The following is a 27,966-nucleotide window of genomic DNA, read 5'->3' as shown; positions in this document are numbered from 1 at the left end:
TATATATTAAAAAGCTTTCATGCAAATATGACACATAACATATATTTCTTTTATAATAAAAATACAAATACAAATACGAATTGAAAGAATGGCCTTTATTTTAAATATAATTCGAACTAGAATTATAGTTTATGTACACTGACATTATTTGATACTATATCGTTGTCACTAGATTTGCCAAACACGATTGCAGCAACATCGTCCACTTTACTATGATGGTGAATGCCCATCGGAGCACCTGCATCAAGGCACATATGTTCCAGTGTTTCTATGTTGGAGTCTGTCAGTCGCAAATATCGACAGTTTAGCATGTCTTGGGCGCTAACTTCAGTATTTCCCGCGTCTTTTAAAATCTGTGGTAACATCTTAGACAGAAATTCCAGTGCAAGCATTTTTTTTCGGTGATCACGACCAGTTATGCAGACTGGTCCAAATACTTGTGGTAGTATCCGTTCAGGGTGACTTCCATGTAAGACTTCAGGGCTAGATTTCATAATACTGTGAAGCTGGGCTAGTAGTTCAGGGGTCAGACTTATATGATGTTTCTCTGCTAAATAACGACAGAATGAGGGGTTGATGGCCTGAAAAGATGCCATTGTTGGATTATCTGCAAAAAGGAACAATTATGCATAGTATAAGAACACAATATTATACAGAGATGATTGTATGTTCGGAATTTCAAATCATGTGAACCATGCGGTGGTATTACCATATATTATTCGATACTTCGATATTGCACCCGCCAGCGGATGCCAATAAACTTATTAATAAACACACATTCGCGAAAAACAAAACACACAAACACGATCGTGTCTCGGGAGTCTTGGGCGTTTGCGCCACCATTGCCATCTAGTTTGACGAAATAACAAAGTCAGTACGCAAACGCCTCGAAATTAGCAACTAATGTCATTTCGTACGTCATTCGAAGAGAATGAACCCACACCAGAATTTCATTTATCATTGAGTGAATACTGATATCGCAAATAACTGGCTCAAAAATACACCAGATAATAATTCTCCAAAAAATGTTTGACTTGTCTACTTGTCATAGTAAGCACGTTTGTATGAAGAGTGTCGCTATTGCTGATGTTGTCAGTTAACAACAACAACAACAACAACAGTCTTAGACGTACAACAAACACGCACGCACACACACCTAGTGACTAAAAGAGTTGAGCTTACCGACACGACGGACATTGTCGTGACTTGCTTGATGACGCAAAGATGACGAACTCATCATACGGTCAGCCATTATTCGTTTCACCGTCCGTTTAAACAAGCCAGACCCACCTCGCGTGCCGGTTTCGTTGTTTGATTGTTTAGTAATAGAGTGAAGAGAACCATTTGATTCCGTGTCGTTGCTACACAAAACGTGATGAGAGCTCCCATCGGTAGTCTTGGGATGGTGACAGTTTGGTGGGTGTGTTTTTTTCCGATCAGATGAACAGTGGATGAGCGGACTTATCGGGTGTTTGGTGGTGCCACTCTCTCTCATTGTATGGCTCTTGCCATTGCGAGACTCGTTTAACGTATACACATTTTCCCCTGAAAGTGAAATGATAAATATAGTATTGTATGACTGTATGAATTCATCTCTAATGTCATTTTGTATTCACGCCTCATGCACAATTATCATTCAAATAAGGCTCGATTCGAGAAGCATCACCATACGACCTATATTCCCAGAGTCTTATATTTGTTATGATCCAATAAACACTGTGACGATTTATCTAACCTTTATGCTGACCTTTTGATGATGTCATCAGGTGGCTGCTGGGACACGTCGTTTTCTTAACAGTGCTCATATGTTTGTCATGATGTGGTTTATGACGGTCGATGTTAGTGTGCGTTATGGCATGGCTTGAACCACCATCAGTATCATCGTGATTATCATGCTTGACGTGACCTCGGGTTAGTTTCTCTTTCCGAAGACTGTTTGAACTGTCAACAGTTTTGGGAACAGATGGAGGCTGTGGTTTGTGTGCAATGCCATGAAACGAATCAGCCCGGGCTTCGTGTTGCCATGCCGACGAGTGAAAATCATGCTTGGAATGTGGTAGTGAACCATAGTCAACCGAGTGACGGCGTTGCCCATATTCTGATGTCATGTTGTTGTTGATATGTCCCCTGCCATGGAGGCCAGCGTTATCAGATTTATAATTGTGGTGACGTTCCTCTGTTACGTTATGGTGTGACATGTGGTTAAGGTGTGTACTATGCTTCGCTGCTACTTTGTGATGGTGTTTGCCATGGTTGCCTTTGCCGTGAAATGTACCGTTGTATCTATCAGATCCTAGTGCCATACTATGTATGCCACACGCTTGACATGATGTACCGTAGCGACATGAGGATGTTGCACAGTCGTGGGAGCTACAATAAGGGAGAGTGAGAAAAAAAAATGTTGTCGGTCAGTGATTATCATCATGAATTCTTTGCAGGATATATTACTACTACAGTGCATATGATATATATTACTACGTAAGGATGCGACTTGTTCCATCACACATGCGAAGTGTAATATCCCCTAGCGATATATAACAGATGAATGTACAATGTCGAGAACAAAACATAGAAGTGAAATTGCTGCCAAAGATAGAGTTTAATAAAGTTTGTTTCCCAAAGTTTCAAATTGGTAAATATTTTTAAAGTAACTTCATTGAAGTAACGCCAGCGTGGCTGCAAATATACAGTTGTTAAAGTAACACCCAGTGTAGCGGCGAATATACAATTGTTACAGTAACACTCAGTGTAGCGGCGAATATGCAATTGTTACAGTAACACCCAGTTTAGCGGCGAATATACAATTGTTACAGTAACACCCAGTTTAGCGGCGAATATACAATTGTTACAGTAACACCCAGTGTAGCGGCAAATATACAATTGTCACTGTAACACCCAGTGTAGCGGCGAATATACAACTGCTACAGTAACACTCAGTATTAATATATGCTTACCAATTAGTGGAACTGGCTGCATGAGTGCTGGACCCAAGTAAATGGTGGTGGCTTGAATTCGCGTTCTAGAAAGAAAACTTAATAATTGTTATGACTGCGTAATTTGAATCTTGTCGGAAAACAGATAAATACATACTATAGTTACGAAATGAACACGAATGATTCCGCATGTTATACGGTAAAATAAAACAGTTGTTTTTATATTGACAAATTGGTCAAAATCGCATAGAAGATGTTTATACTACATCCAGGCGATTTGGTGCCGTTCAAATACGAAAGACCCGTCACATAACGACCCGTGCGTATGCGAAACCATTTTTGTTCAAAAACACGATTTTACAAAATAAAACCTACCTTCGAAGATTCTCCAGAATTTACCTTTGGGTTTTGGGTTTCTAAAGAAAAATATGAATGTCGCCTTTCTTTATCACGCTGTAACTTATGTAATTGGCGCAATACTTCCCGCTCTTCCTGCTTCAGTACATGTTTCTGTACATCCCTAGCATTAGCTAATGACCTTACAAATTAAAATTAATATATGTTGTTAAATTATTCGTTTTCAATTAACAATACCCTGGAATTATAAAATACAACGGCCCAATGAATAATAAAATACTAATGAAACCACACGACTTCGTTTTCACAGAACTGTGACGGCATTGTGACGTACGTAAAATGAAACGAAACAGACAGAAAGTGTGTTAAATGGCATTAATAATAGTACTTGAGAAACTGAAAAAAGGTTTCTTCTTTGTCTGCTATTGCAAAACATTTCTTACCTTTCCATGTCTTTGAGATGCAATCTTTCTTTTTTGTTGTTGACGCTGACGGCCTGGGCAGTACGAAGCCCAAAAGGTGGTGACGGATAGTCCATCCTGTCGCGATGCCTTTCCAGCCGAAAACAACAGATAATTCGAACTGGAAAGTTGCGCCGGTTTTACAAGTTATTTGTTGTTCTAACTGGAAGTAACGTAATGGGCAACGTATGTGACATTTTTTGTCAACAATGTTCGGAAATACTCTGCGTGGCTGACAGCGCGGACAAAACGTGGAACTATTGTGACGTCACTATGTGAATTACGATATCGGCACGTGGTGGCGCCCTTCATTGCTTCACACGCTTCGTTATTTGCATATACTTTTCTTTCGCTCGGGATCAGCATGATCGCAACACCATACTTCCAATGACTTGTTTATTTTGCATTCTACAGTAATTAATAACATTAATATAAATATTATTAATTAATTAATTAAATTAATTATAACGATCGACGTAGTGTTTAGACTTATGCTTATTTAGATTCTGCTGATCAGTTAAACCATGACATGACGTCACCGTGCTTATTTTATTAATCATAAGTGTGAAGTGTTTGGGTGTTGTCACTTACTGGAGAATCGGAAACCAACGACTTGACGTCATAACAAGCTGTCCGCGTAAGCGTTTAGTAAACTTATACCGCAATTGTATATTGAGGGGGGGCAAGGGGGTAGCTGGTACGGTTTTACGGGAAATAACATTTTTTTTTACAATTTACAAGGAAAAAAAGACGTTTTTACAGTTTACAGTGTTAAAAAATGGAACATTGAATGTTCCGAAGAGCTTTCCGACTCAAATTCTCCGCCATTACTGCGCCGTGTAGCTGGTACGGTTTTACGGGAAATAAAAAGTTTTTTTTTTACAATTTACAAGGAAAAAAAGACGTTTTTACAGTTTACAGTGTTAAAAATGGAATATTGAATGGTCCGAAGAGCTTTCCGACTCAAAATTCTCCGCCATTACTGCGCCGTGTGTAGAGACGCATGCGCATATTACCCTCGTAATGCTCTTCGTTTGGTTAGAAGGCCTTTTACGTCTTGACATTCAATTTTGTAGTGAATTGTGTCATCTAGTCGTTTTACAATTTCTAAAATGTAAATTCCCTGGATTATTTTTTACGATTTTTTTATTTGGATGTAAATTCTTGTACGTACCGAGAAAAATGACACATTTTTACAGTGTACGAAAAAAATATTTGATTGATTACGTTGTACATCTAGCCTGTGATTACAGAATTACGGAATTTATTTTTTCTATTTACGTTGTACTAACAAAACAATATTGCAATTACGTTGAACGAAAATAATCCTTGCCCTTCTATATTCTGGGCGAAGTTACGTAAAAGTGTATGTATAGGTACGAGTTCACCCCGGTAGTTCACCTCTCGCATAATCACCAAGCCGGTCACCAAGCGAAATGCTACATCCCCACAATGCAGAAAATATCATTTTTAATAACATTCCTGTGCTATGTAAATATTATCCGGTTTGTATATTTATTGTCTTCAGCCTGCTTGCTGCAAATACTAAAATAGCCACACCCTCATATACTACAGTAACCCCACCGTCTTGTCGCCAAAAACACTAGACATACCGGTACTAGAGAAGATCCCTCACACCAATCTGGACACAATGCCGTTTTTTGAGAGATAAGTGTACGAAAGATACACTACCACAAGGTGTTGACAATAACACGACTGTCCTTTCCATATGACACGTTGTATTGACGTTGATGATATTCAAGCCTGGTCGACGAGGGAAATATCCAGTTCGAAAAATAACTTGAAACACATGTTTCGTTAACAAATTCATATACGCTATGGTTTAAAATGGTTGTTTAGACATACTCTCACACAATTTTAAAATCTCGGCACATTCATCGGTCATTGGAACAAAGTTTTCAGACCAAATAGAAAATGTATGTTATGCAATCTGAACGGTGTTGAAGGTGAATACCGTGTCTTACAGTTGGCCGTAATTACAGTAACCTACGAACATAGTATATTGATGCACCTGATCACAGTGATAGAGGGACTGTGATCTGATTCATGAATTCTGTACATTCCTTTCATCCATAGTATTTTTATATTGATAAATTTATTTTTCATGAATTACACTGAGAGAAACTCCGAACTGATTTATAATAGGTGATTTTCCGAACAATTGCGAGATCTCGCGAGATGCATGAAAGACGCGCGTCGAACGTCTGCCGCAAAAATCGAACGATTTGATTTTGAACTAGAATTTCTTTATTTCGCAGCTTACATTGACCGGCCGATCTTCGACAGAGAAATATTGCTTCCGAATACCCTTACTTAATCGAAATTGCCTATCATCAAATGTGGATAGCACATTATTAAGCATGGAAATGTCCCCGAAATACTTTCGCGTTTGTCGAATCCCACGCGATGTTTGACGCAACTACGACGCTATGACCTTTGTTTGTCCTGTTTTTACGTTCGATTTCACGCATAACGCGTGATTCTCGCAGTGTACGGAAAATGGTCTATTGGGATGACTGATATTGGATATCATATTCATTTCTGTATTTGTTTGATAATGTTGTGCACACTTCTGAGGATAGCCCTTTTAGTATGGTGAGGGTATCGGTCCCTGTGCCCATCCTGATATGTATAACTTTCCTAGAGGGGCGCCATCTAGCGACCAAGTGTTTCTGCGACAGGAAGACCATAAATGATGTCGATATTGTTTAGTTCATTAGTCATAGGTCATCAAAAAAATATTATATTTATATATTTTAAAGATTTACTATATTCTAGAGGATGAACGACGGCAAAACCAAATGCACCTGCTTTGAACCTGGATTCTATCAAACTGCATGGATTGAGTTTATTCAGTGTTGTTCAGTTGTGTTGAACTTGAAGGTTGTAAAAACGTTTATAATTAATATTCATGAGTTTATGTACAGCCACCATAAAGGATAAACTTTAAACATCAGTCAATCTCACATATTAGAGTGTTGTGTCTCCTTCTTGATCATTATTAAGTCGCGAATCATTATAAAAAAAGTGTTGTGGGATCCGATTCTACTAACAGTCGGATGCGAAGATGGCTCCCTCTTCACCAGAACATTTACTCTTTACTTGCAAACCTAGATGCCTCCCTAACTCGAAGAACAATGTTCACTGGGGTGAAGGTAGTACTAATACTGCTGTAACATTCTTAATCAAATAAGTGTCAACACAAACAATGTAATCCAATATATGTTTTAAAGGGCGGCAGTCGTCGTGCCGCATCCTGTTCGATATGGGACTCATAGCGACGTATACACATGAAATTCGAACAGGCGCTGCGCGACGACCATCGCGCTTTAAAGTTTATTATTCGTATTACCATTATTTTCATTTAAATTGTTATACAATGATCTGTTTAGTTGGCTTTTAGAGGGTGATACTTGGTACATTCTACATTTTGTTGAAAATTCAAGATTTTTGTGACTTTGATGGAGAGTCAATTACAGTGTATTACAATCTGCTGTTTCTAAAAAACACACATAAATGTATAGACGAATATGCCAGTAAGTTTTGATTAAAGTGCTTGCTGATCAATGTTGGCAACTCACGGTGTTTTCATTAATATAGCTAAACGTCAGTCTTGCCAGCAACCAGCAAAATAGATGTTAACAACACACCTACACACAAGTTCTACAAATAATAACAATATGCAAGTCATCACAGACAATCCAATTTTATTATATTAGAAAACTACATAAGTAGCAGTAAAGTACACACAGTTTAGTATTTTGTTGAAAATATCATCCAAAATTCAATTGTTGTGTTTTAAATGGCAGTGGCCATCACACAACCTTTGTTGAAATCTTCACTAAACAATGTATTTTATATGCATTGTTTACCCTAATTAAAACTGACGCAGTATAGCAACCATTACCTTTCAACCCATTTATTGGATTTTTAAATATAACAACATTTTAACAATTATTGCAATGTATATTTTCTGACATCTACGACAGAGAATTTCAAGTCAATGTTTACCCCAAGTTGTTCATTTACTCTAAAATCCTTTTGCAAGCTCTAATACACTTACTTGCGCAACATGTTTATTAATAAATTTCACTTAAGAAAAATAAAGAAATTAAAAACCAGTGAATACTTTATGCATTCCCAGGAACATATAAAGTTTTGCACACCACACAAAAACAAACGTGGCATTTATAGTAATGTAATGAGTATGACTGGCAAAAGCATTTTTGTGAGAGCACTTCCATAACTCAGCCCTTTATAAAACATGCATAAGTATGGAGTCATAGTCTCCTACATCCCAGCTTCCTGAAAATATATATATTAAGATGTTGTTATAGTTACATGTTTAGTTACTAATAGCATTCACTGTATATTTACTATATACAGTATATATAGTGAATGTCTTAATTACAAACTACATGGACAAATCCCAGTCCACTTAGCAGCACATGCTGTTTGGTAATCAGAAAGTATCTATTGGAACATCACAGCTTGTATGAAAGGCAAGACATTCTTCAGATTCAGTTTTATAGTGAATTACAATTATCTATAAGATTAGATACATACATAGTACAACGCCAGGAATTGAAAATCTCTCGAAAAGATTCATGACATGGAGAATTTAAAATACTACTACTACTACAATGAAATATCAATGTTTTCCTGTTGCCTGTTTGAATTCTCATATATACATAAAACAATGCTACTATATAAAAGATAAATTAAATTAAATATCCATAATGATCAAATAAATCTAGATAAATCAACCAACAAATAAATGCTACAAAAAATGCTGAAAAAAATTGATGATCACAAATAAGGTTATTCACCTATATACACAGTGAGATTGTATAGTGGCACAGAGTAAATCTACAGAGGGGAAGAGAATAATCATACAACCGAATAGATTACAAGCTGCCCCACCCCACCCCACCCAACCCAACGACCAGGTAGATTACAAACACACCACCCACCCAACGGTGAACCCATCTACTATGTAGATTACACTTCACCACCCACCCAACCCATCTACCAGGTAGATTACACACCACCACCCACCCAACCCATCTACTACGTAGATTACACCCAATCACCCACTCAACCCATCTACCAGGTAGATTGCACTCCACCACCCACCCAACCCATCTACCAGGTAGATTACACCCTACCACCCACCCAACCCATCTACCAGGTAGATTACACCCTATTACTCACCCAACCCATCTACCAGGTAAATTACACCCTACCACCCACCCAACCCATCTACCAGGTAGATTACACCCTACCACCCACCCAACCCATCTACCAGGTAGATTACACCCTATTACTCACCCAACCCATCTACCAGGTAGATTACACCAGCAAGCACACAACCAACCCATTTACTCGATAGTTTTCAAACCACCACCACCACTCCAACCTTTTTACTGGGTAGATTACACACCAACCCAACCATTTCTTTATCACAACACAACAAACTTACTCTAGAAAAATTGGTTACAAAACAAATATTTCAAGCTTATATTTTGTGGTCTTTATATGCTTCTAACAGAGCAAATATGGTAGATATATTATTTTCATCTTTCATCTTAGAAATTTTACAAAAATGTTAATAAAAACCAAATCATGATTTATGAAAGGTTTATTTTATGGTAATCCTTTTGATGAGTAAATGAGTCTCTAGAACCCACGGTGTATTCACCACAGTATACAAGTCTCTAGAACCCAGAGTGTATTCACCACAGTATACAAGTCTCTAGAACCCACGGTGTATTCACCACAGTATACAAGTCTCTAGAACCCAGAGTGTATTCACCACAGTATACAAGTCTCTAGAACCCACGGTGTATTCACCACAGTATACAAGTCTCTAGAACCCAGAGTGTATTCACCACAGTATAAAAGTCTCTAGAACCCAGAGTGTATTCACCACAGTATACAAGTCTCTAGAACCCAGAGTGTATTCACCACAGTATACAAGTCTCTAGAACCCAGAATGTATTCACCACAGTATACAAGTCTCTAGAACCCAGGGTGTATTCACCACAGTATACAAGTCTCTAGAACCCAGAGTGTATTCACCACAGTAAACAAGTCTCTAGAACCCAGAGTGTATTCACCACAGTAAACAAGTCTCTAGAACCCAGGGTGTATTCACCATAGTATACAAGTCTCTAGAACCCAGGGTGTATTCACCATGGTATACAAGTCTCTAGAACCCAAAGTGTATTCACCACAGTATACAAGTCTCTAGAACCCAAAGTTTATTCAGCACAGTATACAAGTCTCTAGAACCCAGAGTGTATTCACCATAGTATACAAGTCTCTAGAACCCAGGGTGTATTCACCATGGTATACAAGTCTCTAGAACCCAGGGTGTATTCACCACAGTATACAAGTCTCTAGAACCCAGAGTGTATTCACCACAGTATACAAGTCTCTAGAACCCAGAGTGTATTCACCACAGTATACAAGTCTCTAGAACCCAGAGTGTATTCACCACAGTATACAAGTCTCTAGAACCCAGAATGTATTCACCACAGTATACAAGTCTCTAGAACCCAGAGTGTATTCACCACAGTATACAAGTCTCTAGAACCCAGAATGTATTCACCACAGTATACAAGTCTCTAGACCCCAGGGTGTATTCACCACAGTATACAAGTCTCTAGACCCCAGAGTGTATTCACCACAGTATACAAGTCTCTAGAACCCAGGGTGTATTCACCACAGTATACAAGTCTCTAGAACCCAGGGTTTCTTCACCACAGTATACAAGTCTCTAGAACCCAAAGTTTATTCAGCACAGTATACAAGTCTCTAGAACCCAGAGTGTATTCACCACAGTATACATATATCTAGAACCCAGGGTGTATTCACCACAGTATACAAGTCTCTAGAACCCAGAGTGTATTCAGCACAATATACAAGTCTCTAGAACCCAGAGTGTATTCACCACAGTATACAAGTCTCTAGAACCCAGGGTGTATTCACCACAGTATACAAGTCTCTAGAACCCAGGGTGTATTCACCACAGTATACAAGTCTCTAGAACCCAGAGTGTATTCACCACAGTAAACAAGTCTCTAGAACCCAGAGTGTATTCACCACAGTAAACAAGTCTCTAGAACCCAGGGTGTATTCACCACAGTATACAAGTCTCTAGAACCCAGAGTGTATTCACCACAGTATACAAGTCTCTAGAACCCAGAGTGTATTCACCACAGTATACAAGTCTCTAGAACCCAAAGTTTATTCAGCACAGTATACAAGTCTCTAGAACCCAGAGTGTATTCACCACAGTATACAAGTCTCTAGAACCCAAAGTGTATTCACCACAGTATACAAGTCTCTAGAACCCAGAGTGTATTCACCACAGTATACAAGTCTCTAGAACCCAGGGTGTATTCACCACAGTATACAAGTCTCTAGAACCCAGAGTGTATTCACCACAGTAAACAAGTCTCTAGAACCCAGGGTGTATTCACCACAGTATACAAGTCTCTAGAACCCAGGGTGTATTCACCACAGTATACAAGTCTCTAGAACCCAGAGTGTATTCACCACAGTATACAAGTCTCTAGAACCCAGAGTGTATTCACCACAGTATACAAGTCTCTAGAACCCAAAGTTTATTCAGCACAGTATACAAGTCTCTAGAACCCAGAGTGTATTCACCACAGTATACAAGTCTCTAGAACCCAAAGTGTATTCACCACAGTATACAAGTCTCTAGAACCCAGAGTGTATTCACCACAGTATACAAGTCTCTAGAACCCAGAATGTATTCACCACAGTATACAAGTCTCTAGAACCCAGAGTGTATTCACCACAGTATACAAGTCTCTAGAACCAAGAGTGTATTCACCACAGTATACAAGTCTCTAGAACCCAAAGTGTATTCACCACAGTATACAAGTCTCTAGAACCCAAAGTTTATTCAGCACAGTATACAAGTCTCTAGAACCCAGAGTGTATTCACCATAGTATACAAGTCTCTAGAACCCAGGGTGTATTCACCATGGTATACAAGTCTCTAGAACCCAAAGTGTATTCACCACAGTATACAAGTCTCTAGAACCCAAAGTTTATTCAGCACAGTATACAAGTCTCTAGAACCCAGAGTGTATTCACCATAGTATACAAGTCTCTAGAACCCAGGGTGTATTCACCATGGTATACAAGTCTCTAGAACCCAGGGTGTATTCACCACAGTATACAAGTCTCTAGAACCCAGAGTGTATTCACCACAGTATACAAGTCTCTAGAACCCAGAGTGTATTCAGCACAGTATACAAGTCTCTAGAACCCAGAGTGTATTCACCACAGTATACAAGTCTCTAGAACCAAGAGTGTATTCACCACAGTATACAAGTCTCTAGAACCCAAAGTGTATTCACCACAGTATACAAGTCTCTAGAACCCAAAGTTTATTCAGCACAGTATACAAGTCTCTAGAACCCAGAGTGTATTCACCACAGTATACAAGTCTCTAGAACCCAGAGTGTATTCACCACAGTATACAAGTCTCTAGAACCCAGAATGTATTCACCACAGTATACAAGTCTCTAGAACCCAGGGTGTATTCACCACAGTATACAAGTCTCTAGAACCCAGAGTGTATTCACCACAGTAAACAAGTCTCTAGAACCCAGAGTGTATTCACCACAGTAAACAAGTCTCTAGAACCCAGGGTGTATTCACCATAGTATACAAGTCTCTAGAACCCAGGGTGTATTCACCATGGTATACAAGTCTCTAGAACCCAAAGTGTATTCACCACAGTATACAAGTCTCTAGAACCCAAAGTTTATTCAGCACAGTATACAAGTCTCTAGAACCCAGAGTGTATTCACCATAGTATACAAGTCTCTAGAACCCAGGGTGTATTCACCATGGTATACAAGTCTCTAGAACCCAGGGTGTATTCACCACAGTATACAAGTCTCTAGAACCCAGAGTGTATTCACCACAGTATACAAGTCTCTAGAACCCAGAGTGTATTCACCACAGTATACAAGTCTCTAGAACCCAGAGTGTATTCACCACAGTATACAAGTCTCTAGAACCCAGAATGTATTCACCACAGTATACAAGTCTCTAGAACCCAGAGTGTATTCACCACAGTATACAAGTCTCTAGAACCCAGAATGTATTCACCACAGTATACAAGTCTCTAGACCCCAGGGTGTATTCACCACAGTATACAAGTCTCTAGACCCCAGAGTGTATTCACCACAGTATACAAGTCTCTAGAACCCAGGGTGTATTCACCACAGTATACAAGTCTCTAGAACCCAGGGTTTCTTCACCACAGTATACAAGTCTCTAGAACCCAAAGTTTATTCAGCACAGTATACAAGTCTCTAGAACCCAGAGTGTATTCACCACAGTATACATATATCTAGAACCCAGGGTGTATTCACCACAGTATACAAGTCTCTAGAACCCAGAGTGTATTCAGCACAATATACAAGTCTCTAGAACCCAGAGTGTATTCACCACAGTATACAAGTCTCTAGAACCCAGGGTGTATTCACCACAGTATACAAGTCTCTAGAACCCAGGGTGTATTCACCACAGTATACAAGTCTCTAGAACCCAGAGTGTATTCACCACAGTAAACAAGTCTCTAGAACCCAGAGTGTATTCACCACAGTAAACAAGTCTCTAGAACCCAGGGTGTATTCACCACAGTATACAAGTCTCTAGAACCCAGAGTGTATTCACCACAGTATACAAGTCTCTAGAACCCAGAGTGTATTCACCACAGTATACAAGTCTCTAGAACCCAAAGTTTATTCAGCACAGTATACAAGTCTCTAGAACCCAGAGTGTATTCACCACAGTATACAAGTCTCTAGAACCCAAAGTGTATTCACCACAGTATACAAGTCTCTAGAACCCAGAGTGTATTCACCACAGTATACAAGTCTCTAGAACCCAGAGTGTATTCACCACAGTAAACAAGTCTCTAGAACCCAGGGTGTATTCACCACAGTATACAAGTCTCTAGAACCCAGGGTGTATTCACCACAGTATACAAGTCTCTAGAACCCAGAGTGTATTCACCACAGTATACAAGTCTCTAGAACCCAGAGTGTATTCACCACAGTATACAAGTCTCTAGAACCCAAAGTTTATTCAGCACAGTATACAAGTCTCTAGAACCCAGAGTGTATTCACCACAGTATACAAGTCTCTAGAACCCAAAGTGTATTCACCACAGTATACAAGTCTCTAGAACCCAGAGTGTATTCACCACAGTATACAAGTCTCTAGAACCCAGAATGTATTCACCACAGTATACAAGTCTCTAGAACCCAGAGTGTATTCACCACAGTATACAAGTCTCTAGAACCAAGAGTGTATTCACCACAGTATACAAGTCTCTAGAACCCAAAGTGTATTCACCACAGTATACAAGTCTCTAGAACCCAAAGTTTATTCAGCACAGTATACAAGTCTCTAGAACCCAGAGTGTATTCACCATAGTATACAAGTCTCTAGAACCCAGGGTGTATTCACCATGGTATACAAGTCTCTAGAACCCAAAGTGTATTCACCACAGTATACAAGTCTCTAGAACCCAAAGTTTATTCAGCACAGTATACAAGTCTCTAGAACCCAGAGTGTATTCACCATAGTATACAAGTCTCTAGAACCCAGGGTGTATTCACCATGGTATACAAGTCTCTAGAACCCAGGGTGTATTCACCACAGTATACAAGTCTCTAGAACCCAGAGTGTATTCACCACAGTATACAAGTCTCTAGAACCCAGAGTGTATTCAGCACAGTATACAAGTCTCTAGAACCCAGAGTGTATTCACCACAGTATACAAGTCTCTAGAACCCAGAATGTATTCACCACAGTATACAAGTCTCTAGAACCCAGAGTGTATTCACCACAGTATACAAGTCTCTAGAACCCAGAATGTATTCACCACAGTATACAAGTCTCTAGACCCCAGGGTGTATTCACCACAGTATACAAGTCTCTAGACCCCAGAGTGTATTCACCACAGTATACAAGTCTCTAGAACCCAGGGTGTATTCACCACAGTATACAAGTCTCTAGAACCCAGGGTTTCTTCACCACAGTATACAAGTCTCTAGAACCCAAAGTTTATTCAGCACAGTATACAAGTCTCTAGAACCCAGAGTGTATTCACCACAGTATACAAGTCTCTAGAACCCAGAGTGTATTCACCACAGTATACAAGTCTCTAGAACCCAGAATGTATTCACCACAGTATACAAGTCTCTAGAACCCAGAGTGTATTCACCACAGTATACATATATCTAGAACCCAGGGTGTATTCACCACAGTATACAAGTCTCTAGAACCCAGAGTGTATTCAGCACAATATACAAGTCTCTAGAACCCAGAGTGTATTCACCACAGTATACAAGTCTCTAGAACCCAGGGTGTATTCACCACAGTATACAAGTCTCTAGAACCCAGGGTGTATTCACCACAGTATACAAGTCTCTAGAACCAAGAGTGTATTCACCACAGTATACAAGTCTCTAGAACCCAGGGTGTATTCACCACAGTATACAAGTCTCTAGAACCCAGAGTGTATTCACCACAGTATACAAGTCTCTAGAACCCAGGGTGTATTCACCACAGTATACAAGTCTCTAGAACCCAGAGTGTATTCACCACAGTACACAAGTCTCTAGAACCCAGAGTGTATTCACCACAGTATACAAGTCTCTAGAACCCAGAGTGTATTCACCACAATATACAAGTCTCTAGAACCCAGAGTGTATTCACCACAATATACAAGTCTCTAGAACCCAGAGTGTATTCACCACAGTATACAAGTCTCTAGAACCCAGAGTGTATTCACCACAGTATACATATCTCTAGAACCCAGGGTGTATTCACCACAGTATACAAGTCTCTAGAACCCAGAGTGTATTCAGCACAATATACAAGTCTCTAGAACCCAGAGTGTATTCACCACAGTATACAAGTCTCTAGAACCCAGAGTGTATTCACCACAGTATACAAGTCTCTAGAACCCAGAGTGTATTCACCACAGTATACATATCTCTAGAACCCAGGGTGTATTCACCACAGTATACATATCTCTAGAACCCAGGGTGTATTCACCACAGTATACAAGTCTCTAGAACCCAGGGTGTATTCACCACAGTATACAAGTCTCTAGAACCCAGGGTGACTCACTAGTTTTAAGTGGTTTAATCTATTTAAATACATGTTGGAATGTGAGTGAATTCTGCAACATACTTAATGTTACACCATTACATTCACAAAACTTTGATAAATTCCTACAATTTTAGACTATAGATGTAATATGTATAATAATATTTGATTGTGGCCACGATTTGTAAGGAACACTCACTTTACAGAAGATTTCTGACAATGAGAAATTTGAACCTTAATAGTCAAACACCTAGGAATATACTCCTGTAGATAGTAGCAATTTGGGAAAGATAAAGAGCATTTTAGATCTCTGAATGATAACTTAAAATACTTGGTATTATAGAAATTTTTGACCACTTGCTGTTGAATTGTGTTCAAACAACAGTCAAAGTACAGCATATGCTGTAGATACGTACGTAAATACTAGAGTACCATGTATGTTATACACAGGTATGAAATATCCACTTTTACTTCTCGTTCAAATACAGAAGGTTTATTAAAATTAAAACCTTTCATTTCAGGTTATGATTAGCCACAGTAGACTGGACTGTGGTATGTATCTCTTATAAAGGTACTCTCATAATTTCAATTAATTGTATTGCTATTATAATACAAAGAATTACAGAAAAGAGAAAATATAGTTGAAATGTATTAAGCAACAAATATATATATTTGTATGTATAAACTCTTCTATTCTTTTGTAAAAATACAGTGTGGCAGAAAGATAAATAACTGATAGTTACCACATTGCTGGCTAAATGTCTGAAAATGTTTCAACACACACACACTGAAGCTATGGCCAACTCTGTGCAGTATGAGAAAGGCATGGAAGCGAGTGTAAATGAAACATCATGCAAAATAAATACAGATACATAACAATACTGTACCACAAAGAAGAAAATGTTCTATTACTTGAAAAATATTATCCATTAAATTGATTATATTATTTTTACAACTTACCAAATGTTACAAATCATATACAGCAATACATATCATTAATACACTATTTTCCGGTCAAGGTGAGATTCCGTATTATGCGAGAAATTCAAATGTAAAAACAGGATAAACAAAGGTCAAAACATCGCATGAGATTCAACAAACGTGAAAGTATTTTTGGAGTATTTTATGATTAATAATGTGCTATACATATTTGATGGTCAATTTTGATGAAGTAATGATATTTCAATGTTATATTCACCTCTAAAAAATTAGCATTTTGACATTTAGCAGAAGATGTTCTGTCCACGTCTTTCACGCAATATGGGAGATCTCACAGTGAATGCAAAAAAACGTTTTGAAAAACAATGGCCCACTTGAGATTGCCATACAAAAAATTATTTTTTACCTGAATGTAGACAAGTAATATACTGTGGGTTTACGATGTGTGTCAGCAATTTGGCTTTTTAGGTGCATACGAATGGACTGCAACAACTTTCAGTTGTCGTTTTAAATCAAACACTCAAATGTCAAATAATGATAGATATTAGGGGGACCATTTTAGTGATATAAGATATGAACAAGACAGTGAAGAAAGATGCATTCTATGAAAAACCTCATTAAATGCAACTGAAAAAAAGTCAATTGTATTGTATCAAGAACTCTATTTTTGGTTTATGTACACATCTAATGCAGACGTGCTTTTAATAATACAAATACCAAACTACTGAGTCAATAATACCTTTGTATAGTGCCAAATGACTGGATGCAATGGTGATATGTCAAATCAAACAGGTGTATAGATACTGTTTGCATATGAGTTCTATAAACACTCAAACATTTTAATAAATGTTTATCCTTATATCAAAAAATATACAATATAGACATAAGTGTAACGTGAATGTTCTAATCACCATAAACAAAAAAGACTTACACTTGGACTGCAACAAATTGAGTAAAAGATTATCAAGGTGCACACTAAAAGCGCTTGACATCTACCCTGCTATATATTCATATATGTTAAAAACAAAATACAACTTACATGCCTAATTCACTATTAAAACATGCATTTTTGAATATATTACTTATCATAAGAGACTGTATTCTAACTTCGACAACATTTGCTTTTTTCTGATTTCTGCGGTGCTCGGGTCGGCCTTACTGTATTATGGGTTGAAACTATAATTTCAGCTGGAAGTTTCCTTGCTGTATGAAAAAAAAAGAAAGAAAAGTTTTGATTTATTTATTTATTTGACTACAAACTTTAAAATTAAATTACAAGCATATTTAAACATTAAGTAAGAAGGTTCAAGCTGAATCGAAGATTATACGTTATTTTCATAATACTTTGGTTACTATGGGTTCATATCACAATACAAAACAAGCAGCCTGTCGGCTGAGATAGCTCAATTAAAGAACTGAAGATATCATTAGAAAATGAACAATACCCGGTATGTATAGTATCAAAGCTATCAGACCTGCTGTTTTCAACAAGAATTCAAAAATATCACTTTTCACCAAAAATTACAAAAATATTCATCAAAATTAGAAGAATTGCAAATCTAAGAAAGGCCTACCCAAGGTACATATACACCAAGTATCAAAGCATTCAGGCTTGTAGTTTTCAATAAGAAGTCGAAAAAGTAAAACATTGACGACGGATGATGGATGGCGATGAACAATTACTCATATGATAAGCTCCGCTTGACGAAGTCGACAGAGAAGCTAAGAATTGGGGGTGGGTGGAGGTGATCTGATCACTTGTGGATTTTTAGAGACACAATAGAATAAAAAATGAGCAAAATTGGCATTTTTACAATAGTTTTACGATGCGATGATTTTTTCACATCTCATAATTTGCCTTGGTGACAAAGGTAAAAAAAGCGTATATTATTATTATTGAAATGAATCCTAATATTGTGAAAACATTTTAAAAATTGACATATAATTTAGTGAGTTTCCAGGGTGATAATAGTTTTCCATTATATACAATGAGAAGTTCTTTCCCAATATGCATTGAATATGTGCAGTAACATGCTCAGTAGTACAGAACTTTAATTTGACTTGAACAACTTGTACAAATCTCTAAAACAACCATTGTCACAAAATTATGATGACATTATAGCTCAGCAACGTACAGTTTCATGTTCCCCATTTGTCTTAGTACATTCAACTGTTATCATATTTAAATCAATTACTTCCTTAAAGGACTTTGTACTTCCTGGTGACCTTACTATTTATAGGGTTCTCATTTCTGTAATACTAAAATAATGGTGACATGGCATAGTTTGGGTGTGTTTATGACCACCAAAATAACAGCGAAATAAACCATAAAGTCTACAAACTATTAATCAAATTTAGATCAATTTTATAATAGACTATTACTGTGTTTGTTTTTCTGTTTTTAGACTACAAGTAGTTATTAATAGTAATTATTTTTTGAATAAAAGATTAATTAAATTTTTTGATTTAGACATTGACATACAATGAGAAGCAGTTCAGGAAACCTACAAGTGAATGATTTTGGTCATTCTTGCTAGTAAAATGGTCGCCAGTCGGCCATCTTGAATAGTGTGATGGTACACGTATAAGCATATCAGGCACATTTAAGGTTCAGACAAACAAGAACCAGTAAAGTATCAGCAACACATTCAAATATCAATATCCAAACCTAGGTTTATTGATTCCATTATTATGTTGTTAAATGTAAACAATCATATCTTGTTTTTTGTATCAGCTGTATGGAGGATATCATGTTGAAGGGATGCACAAGACCTGATTTCATAGTTCCAATTGCCAGAATATATGTATATATATATGGACGTTGGTTTGACCTTTAAAGTGGTATTGTCATTACTACTGCAAACATCTACATTTTACAGTTCAAATATTCTCCTTCTGTTCTCAGGTTGCTCTTTTCCTATATCATGTGTGCACTACACAAACATTTCTCATCGTCAAAAAATCCTTTACTATGACCGAGCACATACTTTTTTACAATTTACTTGCTTACTGTAAACATTCGATGTGGTGCAAATTCACAGTGTCTCTTCAAATATAAAAAAAAAATGAAAATCACAAATTTACATCACAAAACAACTTACTAATGGCTGTAAATAACTGAGTAACGTTGACTGCAGTTTTTGCACTGGTTTCCACAAACGTGGCATTAATCTGGTCTGCATATTTATGGGCTTCATCATAAGTAACCTCTCTTTGGTCAACCAGATCTGCTTTGTTGCCGGCTATGGCCAGCACTACATCTCCAGGACCATACTGTTCTAGTTCTCTGACCCACATCTTAACAGCAGAGAAGGAAGACTGTAGAAATAAAACAAAGTTTAACTCTGGTGACCTTGCCCTTTGTTAATAATATAATATTATTTCTTTATCATAATTTGTTGAAATATGAATATGCATTGTCATAATTAATTTTGAATATAAACAAGATTTAGTAGTGGTAAAACAGTCTACCAAAAGTTCTTGACTGATGTGAATATCTTACAAAAACATTGGTGACCAATTTGTTTAATTATTTTTAATAAGGACATAATTTCTAGTTGGCTGAACAGGACAAAATATTGTAGTTGTATGCATTGTTGTATTCATTCATAGCACATATTGGGAACAGAATACATGTGAGGGGGTATGATCCATGGCATATGTTGTAGCCAAAATATCTCTTTACAAGGGAATTATTATTCATAGTCTGTGAGGAAGTATAATTCACATCACACATTGGGAGCAAAAAATCTGTTTGGAAAGGGGGTATATAATAATTCATATTGGGAGCAGAATAATTACACATGTTGGGGACATAAAATTAACATATCTCTGTGTGAGGGATATAATTCAAGCACATATTGAAGGCAGTGTATCTGCATGCAAGATGGTATAATTCATGGCTCATATTGAAGGCTTCACGACAAAAATTGAGAGCAGACTATATTTTTATGTTTCTCTCTGAACTACAAGGTGAATGATATTTTGATATACTTTTTGAAGAAAAAATTTCAGGTATAGCTACAAAATTTGCAAAGGATTTGGTTTTCATTAATTCAGTCTTGAAGCACAAATATATGTCAAGCTGCATTCAACTGGGGTGCAGCACATCAAGTATAGAATGTAAATTTGAACAGATAGAGAGGGCATTATTTTTGTTTTGGTAACTTTGGACTAAACAGACATAATCTTCTATTAGCTTTAGATCCTGATCAACATTTTTGCAGCAAAGGATTACTCAATGGAGTGGTTATATCGATTATCTGTTTTCTGATTGAAATAGATCATTCATTTTATTTTGTATGTTTGCAAATGTGTATTAGACTGTGCGACAATCCTCTCCATGAGTTGATTGGAACCCTGTGTAGTATTCCCATGGGATTTGGGAGATACATTACCAAGATAAGATGTGTATCACCAGTAATCAGTCAAGTAGAAACAGTCAACAGTTTTTATCAGATTTTGACGACTACTTTCTCAATTTTTGCATACTATTTTCATACAGGACATCTGTCATTCAAACTAAGGGATGATTTTATACAGATGAATTAGGTGACCAATTTTGATAACATTTGGAATAGAATTAGTAAAGTTATTGTGCACGCATTAACAATTATTAACGACAACAACGACGTCAGACATTTTCCCCTTAATATACCTTTGCCTTTCATATTTAATTATACGTGCAAAAAATGGAAAAAAATAAAATATGGAATCTGAAAACAATAGATTTTCACTAATAAGCACTGATTTCAGTCATTTAGTAACACAGTAATTCTCTGAATACAAGTGAAACAATTCTCAAAATCAAAGAATGATGATTATTACACTGGGTACAGATGGTAAGGACTAACCTCTCTTGTGATGTCATAGACGATGATTGCTGCTGCAGCACCCCTGTAATACATAGGAGCTAAACCGCGATACTGAAAATCAAACACAAACAAACTGATAAAAAGTCACCCTGGTTTTTTTGTTCTAAGTCATGGTTTTGAAATGGTACCGCGGTGTTGAACAATTTACATCAGATTATCTTATAAGCATAAAACAACTAGCAGTATATTAGTTTCTATTTTCTCAGTTAAAAAAATCAAATAAATCTATTTATTACGAGGATACAGCAAAGTTATACAACAATTTTGTCAGTTGATAATCTCAATACCACATAACACATTGTAGTCATAACTGAGTCATACAACAGAAAGAAATGGCAGCAAAAAAAAACATTTCATGATATTCATTTCTGTTAGATCAGAGTTCAGAGACAAGATTTCATTTCAGTCATATGTTACATTGTTAATACATTTAATGTTTATACAAAACAAAGTGTTCAAATGTGAATTTCATGTGAAGTACCAGTACATGTTACATAGATTTTCCAAATAAGGAAGGTAATCATAACACATTCAAATAGGTCTGTACATATTTTGACGAATGTATCAATTCTAATAGTGTAATATATTTTACATCTACTTACTTTTTCTTGCCCTGCTGTGTCCCATATTTGAAATTTATAAGACTGGTCATCAACAACCAATGTTTTAGACATAAAAGAAGCTCTGAAATAGAACATACCATCACAAAGCCATTTTTACAGAATGATAATGATTAATGTAGCAACTGGGGAAAACAAGTTAAAATTTTGTATTTCAACATTCTCTAAAAATATACTAAGCATGCTCCTTTAACAACCTATATATCATCTGAAAGCTTAGATATAGTTGAACACAGTAGTGCATAAGCAGTAACAATGTCTAATGCATTATCTGACACAATTTCACTATTTTGCTTTTCTTATTATTCCGGGTATTGAAAAGACGTTTTTTAACTTTCAGTATTTCAGAGGTAACATGAATACATGAGATTCTTTTTTTCACACTATATATGAGTATACACGTCAAATAACTAAATAAAACCCCTTTTACGCATTTTTTTACTTCAGCAGGCAGCAGCCCTGTTTTTTTTTTTATCTGCATATGCGCTATCAACAACAGTATGTTGGATTAATATTAATAATTTTATTACATTATTATATACTGGTACACCAAACTAGAAATGTACTGTTTATTTAAGGTTGTAATAAAGAATATCTCATCGTTGCATTAAAGAATATAATGTGGAGAATGTGACTAATTGTGAATTTGAATACAGATTTCCTGAATGCACTCATAATTATGTCACGAAAATATCTGGCAGTAAAATGGTTTGCAAATGTTAGCAGTACACTTGAAATACTCACCCTATTGTGGGCTGTGAATGAGTGTTAAAAGTATCTGAAACAAATCGTTGAACAAGACTTGATTTGCCAACCCCTGAATCCTGAAAGATTGAAATAGACTTCAAATTAGTAATTGAAATAGATAACTATGAAATGATAATCCATGAATATTTTCATTTCGATTTGCAGGCATTCGGAAAAAAATTATGCTCTTTGCTGACACCTCGGAGAACATGATGTCACACCACAAGAATGTACTGTTACTGGCGACGAACAACAGTGCACATTGTTCATGTTTAACTCGTACAAGTTTTAAAACTAACATTGATAATTTAACACAACGCGCGACCATTCACAAATGGCAACCCTTCACTGTGTCAGTCTCACCTGTCTTCCCAGTGCTATAAAATGGAAGACAAACAGAAACCTTTTAGGTCAATAATACTACAAACGTCAGTCGATTTCAACTCAAGGTTACCCACACAACATTACTTTTTACATAGCAATGTAAATTGGAACTGTACATCATGATATACGGGCAATAGATGCTCCGTAGGACAGCAACATTCACTCCTTCTCACGTTAGCGTATTTTCACCTGAGAAATATTATTACTTCCTAAAGTGTTACGTTAATCGTTTATTCAAATAACATATCAATTAACTCACTTATCGCGTCTAAAATTAAAATGTATACATTACCCCAAGAAGACAGAGTTTAATTTCTCTCATAGACATCTTTTGTGTTGTGTTGTTGTTTCTGTCTTGTTGTGTCTAGTGTGGCAATATCATGGTCCTCCCGTCATTAACAAGAGAATAAAAGCCGGACGTTTCACGTTTCCTACTTTGCGGACGCCATGTTTGGATCTAAAAGTATTGCAACTGAGGAGTGATACTTCCGGGTCAAAGGCTGGAATGACCTCAGAATACTCGTAGTCAATGTCACCTCTGTGTCTATGTATCCTTCTTGGAGATTCCATACTAGTAATATGCATGTAATATTTTAACTTGTATTTTGATGTGATTTCAAGTTGCTGCAAAAATAAACCAGCACTGGTATCGTCCCGATTAGGACACAGTCAGCTGGTAGCATAATAACGTCGACGTGTATATGATTTATGTACTGTATGCACGCCAGCACACTGTCGCCACCATGGAGCTCCACGATAATACCGACCGACTGCGGACGAAAGTTCTGAAGAAGGTATTGCATGTACAAGCACAGTACACTGACAGTAGCGCAGAGGCAATATACTGGAACAAGTACGAAGTGTTTGTCAATCTGGGAAGGGTAATGCCACACACCCGTTGTAAATTGTGGGACACTTTCCCAGTGTTATTTAAATTGACAAAACACACTACCTGTCATTACCAAAGTATGGCATCATCACCCATTCTTTCATAACTCCCTTTACAAACAATGTCTCCTTCCTCAACACCAAAGTACAATCCTTCCTTCCCTTAAGGTAGCGAGAAGGGAAATTTTCACTTTTTTCTTGATTTTTCAAAAATTGATAAAACGGTTACTTTAGACCTTGATACATCACCCCAGGTTTACAAAAGATCGAAATTGCGAAATAACGTTGCTCAAATTTGTGTTTTAAAACACTAGCAGAAAAGACTACAACTGCCGTTTCGTGGATATTTGCATAGTGTTTATCTTTGGAAGGAATTAAATGATAACATCTTATCTGTATACTCTGTTGTTGACGATTCTGATATAACGGGTGATAAGCTTCCAGTTGCAAACAATGCCTGTTTATCTAACGTCCATTGTCAGCATTATTGTCAGTCGAGACTTCGTCGGAGAAACATGATGATACAGTACTCATTTCGCCCAACCTTCCGCTTTTACAAAAACGTCACAAAACCTTCTCGCTACCTTAAAGGGGAACCGCCCAATCCCAAGGATTGCACCAAAGAATCATGGGACACTATTGTTTATGTTGTTTACAATGTTAATCTATCTTTTGTTATCCATTGTTATTTTAATCCAGAAAGTAAATTTGTTGTGAGATTAGGCTTAACTGCGAAGGTGCCCCTTTAAAAACAATAAACAGGTATTAACTAATCCATGTCTACTTCAGTGAACAACAATTTCTAGTTCTTGTTCCAGCAGGCGAGTTTGTGAGAAATATAATAACACTGCAACTGTTACATGTATGATCTCATATACCATGAATGTCACATTCTTTCTTATTCATAGACGAAATATAACTTTACACCTCACTCGCCCTCGGAATCTATTTTTCCAGTTTATGTTTTATGGAAATATCCAAAAATTGCACACTAACCAACTGAATGCGTAGATCTCCGCGTCAGAATGCACTAAATGAGAAGCTCTCCTCAAGACACGGATGACGTTAAATTCATTCCATTGTATAGATATAGCTCAAGAGTCATACAACTGGTCATGGTTTCATTAATACCTGTATAGTCTGGGGCTGCGTAGACTACTTGGGATTTTTTATGCAAATGTACTGGCACCGAGAACAACACAGACGAATTGAAGTTTAATGTTTATTGAACTAATACCACAAAAACGAAATGAACCACAAAGTAGTATATAATGAATAAATTATTCAAATACCAGAAGGTCAGTGAACTACGCGTATGTTCCATGTCCCTGATGTCAGCCATGTGCACACATGCAAGACTGAAACAGAATGACTTAGAACATATGATATCTTACATGGAAACCACTAGTCTAGGAAACCACGTAACAATCACTGTCGGGTGGGGTGGGCGTCATACTACCACGTTCAACTTGATTCCATCGAACAAATCACGACCATTCTGACAATAAGAAATCTTATAAGATTCAGAAAATTTCATTGGGTACGTTTTTGACGAAAGTTATTTTTTTTTTGTAATATAGTATTTGTCAGCTATTCAACTTAATAATGTAATTAACTTTTCGGGTTTTTATCCGAGTATGAAATATTTGTGTGAAGTTAAAGTAATCATCACGAAGTCCTAATAAATTGTGATAACCATGATTATCTTGTAATTATTTATGATTTACCATACGTAACTAAACGAAATCTTAAGATATCAGGGGCGGATACAGGATTTTGTGTATGGGGGGGGGGGGCAAACTTTAAAATCGCCAGACTAGCTTAATGATTTTTTTATATTATGCATAAACAAATTGAATGCATTTTTCAACTGGGGGGGGGGTCCCGGTTTCTCCCTCCCAGATCCGCCACTGGATATGGTGAGAACTAATTCCATGGAGGTTCTACCTGTGTTTTGTGAGTAGTTTGATGACCATATCTGGGTTTTCGAGGTAGGTAGTCAAATGGGTGATTTTCTTACAAATCCTCTTTGCTGGATTGCTGAAAGGGATGGAGTATGTTTAACACTGAACACACGTTTCTGCCGATTTTTTTTTTTACTGGAAGAAGCGTTAGAATTACTTGTTCCAATATACTTCTGACTATGACACATCGTTTTAAAAAGAATATACCAAGAGATGACACATTTCTCGGACAATTAGTTGAAATGGAGACCCTAATTTGCCCCAAATGGTTTACCTATTAGACTAACTTTCTCCCATACCCACCGTCGACCTAGATAGGCCCATAGTTTCCAAGAATGGAAAAAGAAAATACAAATAAAATGATAAAATTTATTTAAATCGTAAAAAACCTCGTTGGCCACCTCGGGCTAAAATTATCGGTTCGTCGCTTCATGTACAGTGCAGTGCAGTGGATAAGTTAAATTATCATATAACGGGGCACAACCCCTCTATCATAGATGGTCTTTTAACAAGGCAAGTGCACACCAATCATTGAAAAAAATTAATGTTAATTAATTGTGATGAATGGTCAGAGCGAAGAGAGACAATTCATATCCGTTTGTTTGGTTAAGCATAAAACTGTTACATAAACATTAAAAAAACTCTAAAAATCGCTGCAAGTGGTGGAGGGTGTTTAGAGAATACACATTTCTGCTGGAAACTTATACCAAGTACCAGTGCTTATACGTACCGAGTCTGTATGGTAAGTGTCTCATGTGTCTGTCAAGAGAAAAAACTTGTTATATGTCATTTGTCAGTATATTTATTCTACATTGTCTATAGTGTCTGTGATTATGTATTAGTTCGCGAGGATTCAATTGAAAATGGGAAGTTATTCGCTTTAATATATATTTAAAGCGAAGGGGTCACACTGGAACGCGGGAACTGAGTCGCAAGCGACAATAACAACCACACTAAAACGCATCGACTTATGGGTCAGTGGCTGCGGCACGGGGGGGGGGGGTAGAGGAAAACAATCAAGCTGAAACAATTTGTGTCAGCAAAATTTGCCCCACAAAATGCAGGACATAGCGTTTCAGAGGGTCTAGATTTCAAATTTGTTAAGGGGGAGCATGCCCCGGAACCCCTAGTTATGAGTTCGCATGTAAGTCTTATTACACTCGACCCAAAGGACACACACAAATATTGTGAATCTGTAACATTAAATAAATATTTAAGCGTTTTATAGAATGTCTGCCGACTAACTACTGAGTGTAATTATGTATTGCACAGCAGATATGTTTAGTTGCATTGTATTGCGGAACAGATCGATTTGATTTCCCGCAATTGCGGCTTATAATGGTATCAACAATCGTTACGTAATTTCGTTGTTGTTCATAGTTATTTATATCTATTCTTCTTTAACGACGTCATTGTTGGAGATATGCAAATGTTTTGTTGAGTAAAAGGATTTACAACTTTCCCCATGGTAACGACCCTCGTGTTAAAGGGATATGTTTTATTGCGAAATCCAACAGGTTGAAGACATTGCACTGTTGTAACGCGAGTCTCGTCCGCGCTAGTCCACACTACAAATATTTACTGAATTGAGCGGAAATCAT

The 27,966-nt window shown here is 37.1% G+C and overlaps 2 protein-coding genes across 2 annotated transcripts; both read right to left on the bottom strand.

The window, feature by feature from the left end:
* Positions 1-80: 80 nt before the first annotated feature.
* Positions 81-3,828, bottom strand: LOC102808756 (uncharacterized). The gene is made up of 6 exons (XM_078010458.2): positions 3,734-3,828; positions 3,309-3,471; positions 2,955-3,019; positions 1,736-2,370; positions 1,183-1,545; positions 81-607 (listed from the first exon to the last, which is right to left on the bottom strand). The coding sequence occupies exons 1-6, from the start codon at positions 3,826-3,828 to the stop codon at positions 123-125; spliced, it is 1,806 nt and encodes a 601-aa protein (XP_077866584.2). The 3' UTR covers positions 81-122.
* A 12,752-nt stretch (positions 3,829-16,580) lies between these two features.
* Positions 16,581-23,963, bottom strand: LOC100372170 (ras-related protein Rab-22A-like). The gene is made up of 6 exons (XM_006818203.3): positions 23,806-23,963; positions 23,127-23,206; positions 22,365-22,446; positions 21,742-21,813; positions 19,990-20,206; positions 16,581-18,091 (listed from the first exon to the last, which is right to left on the bottom strand). Exons 1-6 carry the CDS (start codon positions 23,839-23,841, stop codon positions 17,991-17,993), a joined length of 588 nt encoding a protein of 195 aa, XP_006818266.1. The 5' UTR covers positions 23,842-23,963; the 3' UTR covers positions 16,581-17,990.
* Between the last annotated feature and the right edge of the window lie 4,003 nt (positions 23,964-27,966).

Source organism: Saccoglossus kowalevskii, chromosome 6, assembly GCF_978046115.1.
Source record: "Saccoglossus kowalevskii chromosome 6, keSacKowa6.1, whole genome shotgun sequence".
Lineage (NCBI taxonomy): Eukaryota > Metazoa > Hemichordata > Enteropneusta > Harrimaniidae > Saccoglossus > Saccoglossus kowalevskii.
Note: the sequence above shows the minus strand (reverse complement) of the source record. Positions and strands in the feature narration are given on the sequence as shown.

Bases quoted from the DNA above. Each gene is read 5' to 3' on its own strand.
- LOC102808756 (XM_078010458.2), bottom strand. From the start codon at position 3,828: ATGGACTATCCGTCACCACCTTTTGGGCTTCGTACTGCCCAGGCCGTC. The intron at 3,472-3,733 runs GTAAGAAATGTT...TTAATTTGTAAG, and splicing joins CATCTCAAAGACATGGAAAG to GTCATTAGCTAATGCTAGGG. The intron at 608-1,182 runs GTAAGCTCAACT...TCCTTTTTGCAG, and splicing joins CGACAATGTCCGTCGTGTCG to ATAATCCAACAATGGCATCT.
- LOC100372170 (XM_006818203.3), bottom strand. From the start codon at position 23,841: ATGTCTATGAGAGAAATTAAACTCTGTCTTCTTGGG. The intron at 20,207-21,741 runs GTTAGTCCTTAC...TTATTTCTACAG, and splicing joins TCTATGACATCACAAGAGAG to TCTTCCTTCTCTGCTGTTAA. The intron at 18,092-19,989 runs GTAAGTTGTTTT...TTTTTCATACAG, and splicing joins TCAGTTATTTACAGCCATTA to CAAGGAAACTTCCAGCTGAA.